At 36.9% G+C, this 8,149-nt stretch overlaps 2 protein-coding genes across 3 annotated transcripts in view; both read right to left on the reverse strand.

Moving 5' to 3' along the window:
- Positions 1-2,124, reverse strand: part of fryl (furry homolog, like) — a 66,973-nt gene extending 64,849 nt beyond the window's left edge. For both annotated transcript variants that reach the window (XM_086162339.1, XM_086162338.1), the window contains exon 1: positions 1,996-2,124. The gene's annotated coding sequence lies outside the window, so the exon portion shown is untranslated. The remainder of the gene's footprint in view (positions 1-1,995) is intronic.
- Positions 2,125-4,700: 2,576 nt separating this feature from the next.
- ociad2 (OCIA domain containing 2) lies at positions 4,701-7,142 on the reverse strand. The gene is made up of 7 exons (XM_086161459.1): positions 7,020-7,142; positions 6,845-6,929; positions 5,512-5,565; positions 5,375-5,422; positions 5,124-5,280; positions 4,962-5,036; positions 4,701-4,795 (listed from the first exon to the last, which is right to left on the reverse strand). The coding sequence occupies exons 1-6, from the start codon at positions 7,089-7,091 to the stop codon at positions 4,964-4,966; spliced, it is 489 nt and encodes a 162-aa protein (XP_086017585.1). The 5' UTR covers positions 7,092-7,142; the 3' UTR covers positions 4,701-4,795; positions 4,962-4,963.
- Positions 7,143-8,149: the final 1,007 nt, after the last annotated feature.

An 8,149-nucleotide genomic window follows, 5' to 3' on the forward strand; every position in this document is an offset into this window, starting at 1 on the left:
TTCGTGATACACTGGCCATAGGCCTCAAACTGTCACTCTTGGTTTACAAAAGGACATGTTCAGTAATCTGCTACTACTTGACATGGAAAGACGTCACAGTTTTGGTACAAGAACAGGAGATCCTAAAGTACTAGGTGAGTGCTAGGGATATGGAAGGAGATGAATATAATCCATAGATATTAATGGGAAGAGAAGCATGTGATTGCCCCCCCCCCCCAAATAAAAAAATAAAAATAAAAAAAAATTGCAGTACTAGTTCAAAACTCATTAACATGCTTTTGGCATATGGCAGGCTGTAGAGCCAAATTATACACTGGGATTATTGTTATGAGAGAGAAAAAAGTTGTACGTCATGTAAAACTTACATTTTAACAGAAAGGTAATTCCTACTTATTAAAAGTAGATGAGTGTAAGCCCTACTTAAAAATCACAAAACAGGAAAATTTTGAATAACCCGATTTTTACATGAGATATTTCGGTATAGCACAATATATTTGTCTTCACCATTGAAATGCTGAGTTAACAGTTAATCCATGCAGGGGGCAGCTTACTGAGGGGCCACTGCAGGGGCATTTGCAAAGCTTGGTTTTTCATCCATACTCTTCACTGTCATTAATGACTTACCAGATTAAACCCAAGACACTAATTCACTGGAATTGTGCCCTAGATAATACTGCAAATAGATGGCTCTTCAATGTAGGGGAATTCCCTTGAGTTTGTACAGACAGGAACAAACACTACACATCTGTACTTCCATCGGTAGCTTATCAGAGGTGCAGGGGACTCAGCCGTTTTCACAGATTGACAGTCGATTAGACCAAGTCAGGTACAGCAGCATAATCCTGTACATTAATTGTTTATAGAATATGTGCAACTTCATGGCAGCGGTTCTGCAGTAACCGACTTCCATAAAAGTGCAGGAAAATGAAACAGATGCCTGTTTACAGATGCCTCCATATTTTGTTACGTTCATTTAAAAATGTTTACTTCATACAAAATGAGCAAAACACAGCTCTCATTAGGATGTTAAGGCCTGTTAATGAAAAGGCTGACTTTCATCACTGTCTTCCTCTAAAACACTCAAGCCATCACCACCTCTGATCCACAGCAGTTTGATCAAAATTCCTTTGGTTTGTATACTGGTGTCTCTCCCCCTTTTTACAGTAACGTGAACCGCTTCATAGTACATCTGAGAACACTCTTGAAACTCATGCGTGACTCTTCAGCTATAAATGAAGCATTAACGTAAAGCTAACTTTAGTTAAAACGATACATAAATTAGCACCATACGTGAACATATTACGGTTAACGAACTTTAAGTAGATGCAAATGTCATATCCACTTTCTAATGAAGTTATTTACTAGAGTAGTGGCGAACCCAAATCCTATGCTGTAGAATATCATTCTGTGTTTATCATATCAATCGATTTTGTTAATAGTTAGTGTGCATAAAATTAAGCAGTTTACCCATGAGCTTTCGCTCTTGTCAAAAAACTACCGAATTAAAGTTTTCACGTCTGTGAGCGTGACATACATCAAACCGCATGATTAAAATGTGATCTTCCATTAAAACACTCCGATGCAGTTGATTGTACTGAGAAGATTGCTAATGAGGAAACAGGGGCAGCATAGCAACAAAAGCAACTTGATTTAGCTGACTTTTATAATAAGTTAACTCACAAAAGGCAATGATGAGAGCAATGCTAACAGCTAAGCAAGCTAACCAGCGCTGCTGTAACTGATGCCGCACGGAATTTGTAAAGTGCTTGCGATTTAACTTGCAAGGTAGCTAGAGGATTAACTCACACTAGCAAAGGAGCCAAACTCCCTCTTAGCAAGCTACGGCAGCCGATTTTGACACTACAATTTGAAACCTAACGTAAATCTCGACGACAAAGTTAAAAGCAGAAATTAACGTAAGCCAACGTTTATTGCAGTATGATACAACCGCCGTGTCCTCAATGACTTGATTTTCGGTAAGACGATGTAACTTACAACTTTTCTGTCCTCTCCCTTTAGTTGAGCTAGGTAGCTAGCTTGCAGACGTTCTTTTCATTCGCCGAACAAGCTTCAACGTCCTGGCCCTCGTCCATCGGAAGGATTTGCGTAGTGGTGAGATTTTTTTTCTCAGTCTGATTCGGCAGTGAGAGAACTGACTGTCAGAGTCTGATTGTCCCGCCTTCTCAATTTCAATTGGTTAAGACAGAGTACGCCTACACAATATATGGCTTTCTATTTCACCATCTACGTGGCAATCCAGAGAAAAACGATCTGTTGATTGGATGACGTCGCGGAGATGACATTCACATGGGTCCGCTTGTTTTGTCTACGGCGTACACCGACGCTTGCACGGGTAGGCGGTGCAGATGGAGCTAGGCCTTCAAGAAAAAAAATGAAATAAAAAAATAATAAATAAAACACAAACAAACAAAAAGTTAATAGATTAATTAATTAAAAAAAAAGAAAAAAACGTTTGGTCTTCAGGAGATTCAGTTACCGCTCAACTAAGAAAAAAAACATGAATGAACAAGAAGAGTGACTGAAAACAGTCAAAATTACTATCTAAATCCATGTTACTGATTTTCTTTTTGTTTCCTTTTGTTTTTGTATTCTCAAGCGTCAAACTCATTTTGATGTCAACGGGGCCAAACCAATAAAATCATTACCTAGAAGTTACAGTATTTCAGTAACAGTAACCTGTTTCCTTTTTTTTAAATGTAAAGGAGGTAAACTGCCTAAAACACATATTGGATATAAAGGACAAAAAAACATTTTCATCATGTGAAGAGGCTGTAAAAATCAGTTAATCGTAAAAACCAGATACACCTTATTTGTTAATATACCTAACAAATTCAAGCACATGAAACACCCTTATGGAAATACTGTATAATGTGCAAGTATTATTGTATGGTTAGAACATTTTAATAATTCAATTTGTTTATGTTTGAAACTAATGGTTTACATCCACATTGCTTCAAATATTCCAGAGCTATCAAAAAAGCAACAGTTCAGTTGTAAATGTTAAATAATGCAGATACAGGAAGAAGTACAACGTGAGGCATCAAAAAGCAGCAATGTTTGAAAAGGGACCAAGGAATGCCATTGATGCCATGTGGTGACTCAGTAATCTATATCTTATCATGTAAACAGATTCTCTTTGCAAACTCCAGGTTGTTTTAACTAATGGCAAAATGCCACACATCACTATAAGAAATCAAGAATTAACAGTAAGAAATCTTAAATTTTAAGAATACACAAGATGATTAGAAATAAAACTACTAATCTCTATTAATGTAATGGAGAGATGAGTTAAAAGGATAAAATAATTCATTCAACTTTGAGTTCATCTCTGTGCACTTGTGAAACATTAGTATGCTTCAGCAAATTCAACTGAGGGACGTGGAAGCTGACATAAGTGCCTGAAAATTATGAGAACACCGTATTTCACCCCAGACCATAATATGCACCATGAGCTCTCCTGCTCATCTGCATTAGTAAAGTGGTATGAAACGTACTGTCTGACTGTGTGAGGTGTAAATCGGGAACCATGACTATAGGCAATGCCACATCGTGGAATAGTTCATCCCTTGAAATAGGTTCCCATTCAGGTTACCATCCTGATCTAAAATTTTTCAGCCTCAAACCCCACAGAAGCCATCCCATTCAAAATACTCTTCAGCTAGCTGAATAGCACCCATTCACATCCATATTTTTTGAGAACTGAACATTTACAGCTTCAAGTACTTGAAGAATAAACATCTCCTGATCGTCTCTTAATGCCAGTCTTGTAACAAGTCTGGAAATGTATCTTCTATGTACACACACATACACACACACTTATACATACATACATATACATCCATACATACATGTACATACACACATATACACATATGTATACATACACACACACTCACACATATACCAGTATACGGATATATGCACATCCTTCAGGATAAATAAAGTTGTTCTCATCTCATCTCATATACATTAAAATTCTGACTCCTCATTATGGACACATGAGTGTGGTAAAGAAAAGTTCATTAAAGAAATACTGACTGAAAAAGTGTGCAAACTTCACTTAGAATACAACCAATGGATGAAATGATGATGTGCCTATTTTTCCTTCAAAGGTCTTCATAAAATAAACCGTCTGAATAAAAGACAACTGATATGGGTACCAATCCAATCTGAAAATAAGTCTTGGTGATTTCCAGTCACAATCATCTGTTCTTGAATGGATTCCTTATTATAGGTTTAAACCTGATTAACAGTCTGCTAAGTGTGAGCACTGTCTTTAAGAATATCTGTTTGGAGCTCTGGATCTGAGATTAATCGTGAGAAAACACTTCACCCATCCTTAATAGTATCTGTTAATCACTGCAGACAGTGAAGAAATAATTTCAGTGTACAGCAAACACATTTCCTCACTGTGTGTATGACAACACTTTGAATCCTTTGGACATTTTGACCTATTTTTCACATCATGATTAGTCAGATTCCTGCAAAATCCATATGTTTGAAGAGCTGCCTTGAGAAAAATTAAATCTTTAGGATCATTCTTGGCTGATGAGCTACACCCATCCTGGTACATGAATATTGCCCTTTTTTGTTTTTTGTTTTGTTGTCTTCTTCTTCTTTTTGCAGTATCAATGGAAGTATGGTAACCAGATAATTGGAAGAAAAACAAATACACCATCTAGTGGCTATTATGTAGATTTATTCAGCTTCAGATATCCAGCATTTATGGCATCCAAGAAAACTCTCATTCAACTGAAATTGTCATCTAGTGTTGCTGATAAGGTTGGAGGAAAAAGAAAGACAAAATAACACGAGTTACAATAAAACCGCACTAATAATTTAACATTTACATTGCATTTTTCATATTTGAAAGTTAATAAAGCTCATCTCAAAGCCTCAGATGTAAAAATCGTTTTTATAACTCTCAAGACATCGAGTACCTTTAGCCATTCACTTGTTCTTCAGGTGTTGCTTTGGTAGTTTCCTTACACTCTTGACATACATGGTGAGAAGATCTGTTTGCAGATAGAATATGAGTCAGCCACAGGAATGAAAGGAACCGTTCTAGTTCGATGAATCTGAAAAATGTGTGTTCTTCCTACCTGTGTTCGGCACCAGATTTAGTAAACGGTCCAAAGGAACTTCTCCCAGACCAGGGTCCAAACTGCGGTCCACCCTCGAGGCCCAGTGCCTGAAACTTTTTCCGGCATGTGCTGATATAAGATGCTTTTCCTACACCATAACCAAGTATTGCAGCAGCTGATGAAGGAAAAAAAAAAATTACATGAAGGAATGAATCTTGGGAGGACTGTAACTCACAAGCAAAAAACAAAAACAGTCAGATGGTACACACCTGCTAGCTTTAGATAGGGGCCAAATCGCTTCGATGATTTCCAAATGCCTGCAGAGACAATATCTTGTTCATAATTGTCTGGCACATTAATTCGTGGCAATATATGATGAATAAGTATGTATTTAAATGCACTATACCACTGTAGATGAGACCCCCCGTGATTGCGGTACTACCCAGAGAAAGGGGCAGCGCTTCAAAAAAAAAAAAGGGGAGGGAAAGAAAACATTATAAGAACAAAGGTCTGATAAATCAGCAATACCCAAAAGATGGTCATAGTTAGGATTCACGGAAGAAAATAATTAATAATCGAGACAACCAGACGTGTCAGGTTTAAAAATGAATAAATAAATCAGTGTTTATCAGGAAAAAAGCTGAATTGGCTCCAAAATGAGAATTAAACATAAAATCATTAATGTATTTTCCTAATATTTGAATACAAAATGAATAACTCAAGAATCAGCAGGATTAGAAAATGTTGAATACTATGAGAATCTCCATCAGGTGCTCAGGATATGAAAAGTTTGATGCCTCCTTGCTACGATTGTGAGGGAAGGTCAATTATATGAAATATATATTTCTCCATTTTAAACCTCTGCAAAAAACGGAGCCAAAAACTGTCTGGTTTAAAGAAAAGTTATTTGCAAATTGACTGCATTCAAATGAAAATTCAGGGCAAACTTTATTTGAAAGAAAAACGCATATTCAAAACAACTGGCAAAAATTTCAATCAGCAAAGCCTTAGAATGAAAAGTTACATAATTTTAAAAGCCAGGTCAATTATGTACCACATTGTTTTTAATTTAAATACACATCATTGTTGCCTTTAACTTTCTGTAACAGAAACTACTACTAGTTAAGTTGAAGACACCATTTATTTGAAATGTTGAATTAGGTGTCGCCATGAGTTTGAACATTTAATAGATATTAGGCAGATAGGTGATCAATGCATGGCTACAACCAGCTTTAACTACAAATTTTACAGTGATTCACCACTAAGAATAAAATAATAAGAAGGTCCATATCAATACGTGGAAATAGACCTCTGGCAGGAAAAGCAGAGTTGGATTTTAACAATACGATGGCTTCTTTTTAAATATTCACACACTCACCTAGTCAGGGTAGAGTGCATGCTACCTCGCTGATAAACAAGTCAATGGAAAATAACCATAATCAATGTTATCTCCTCCATATGTGCTTAAATTTCATTGAAAAGTCAAAATGTGTGCTGTGGGAAGAACCAATAATAGTTATGGTGCCTTGACCAACAGGACCTGTGTCACCACATTTTCAAAGAGAAATGTAAACACATGAGTTTAGTGAAAAGAGTGTAGATGGGTCAACCAGACCCCACCCACCAGCTTTGACTACAAAAGACTTGTGCAAAAAAGCAAGTGATTGTTTGCTTTAAGGCTACAAATAAGAAAAACTGAACTAGTACTCTTCGTTATACAGCAGCCAAAATGAGAATACCTCTGTGCCAGAAGCTTTCTTCTTGGCATTCCTTCCAGACCTTAACAACTTCATCTGTATAAATGTGACGTTCCTTCAAGGAGCACTGAGAGACACAGAAATGGTCAGATGTATCCCACCCACAAAAGCCAACAGCTGTCCATATCATCAAGTTAAACAGAAGGTAGATTGTCACCTTCCAATCCCCTTTATCAGCTACTTCCTCTTTTTTTCCAGTTGAAGTTTGCTCACTTGTTTCAGGACTCATAATGCCAGCACCTTCAGTGATCTCTTCCACAGCACTTTCTCCAAGAAGGAATGCGGCTCTTTGCGCAGAGGATATAAGTGGAGGTAATTGCCCCTCCCTGGAGTATATTTAAGCTCCACCCCCATAGACACCATGCTGTATAGTAAATTTTTTTGGCAAATACAATCCGTGACTTCTAAAAGAGTTGATGACTCCATATTTCAGATGTCTCTGCTTGTATACACCAGAATAGAATTCATGATTGGAAAACAGTTGCGTAATGGCAACTTCTGTGCACCTTTTTACAACATATAAGGCACACCTTTCCTATGCTCTTTACTGCGGGTCTACGTTTGTTATCTGTCAAGCTTCATCGTCGCCCTCATTCAAGTTATATTACATTTTACATTTTACATTACAGTCATTTGGCAGACGCTTTTATCCAAAGCGATTTACACAAAAAAAGTTACTTGCTACTTTAGGTTTAATTGGCGTCATAGTTGTCCCTGAAATACAAATAAATTAATATACATTTTTCCCCTCTGGAATATCTAGATATCTATATATTCCCCTGCATCAACCTTCCTCGTTCTGCTTAGAATGGTGTGGCAAACCGTAGATTTGCTTGTTATAGAGTTTTATCTGTCAACGTTTCAAAAGCACCACTGTCTTCTAAACTAAATGTAAATCCCTTCCTTTAACTGCATTGTCCTGCTGCAACTGCTGCTTATGATTTCTCCAAACTATGCCATCTACTCTGCCATAGTGCATTTGAGCAACCCCTTTTTCGGGTCTTTAAAATTCACTTTGTAGGCGAAATGAAAGTTACCAGTTGGCTAGTACAATACTATCTAAAAGAAGAACATGCTTCATAAGCTGCACCAATAGTTTGAAAAGGCATCGATGGTAAAATAATTTGAATCAATGCGGCCATAAGGAAGTTGTTAATAATTTACAAACACAGTGAGATCCAGTAAGTTATCCGGTAAGTTATAATTGACAGCTTATTGACAAATACAATGAAAATTAAAAAGCCACTAAGTTAGAAACACATGAATTCAAAGAGGGCATGGCTCACC

This window comes from Fistularia commersonii, chromosome 16 (genome assembly GCF_037954325.1).
Source record: "Fistularia commersonii isolate RoL2024-O1a breed Wild chromosome 16, RoL_Fcom_v1.0, whole genome shotgun sequence".
Classification (NCBI taxonomy): Eukaryota; Metazoa; Chordata; class Actinopteri; order Syngnathiformes; family Fistulariidae; genus Fistularia; species Fistularia commersonii.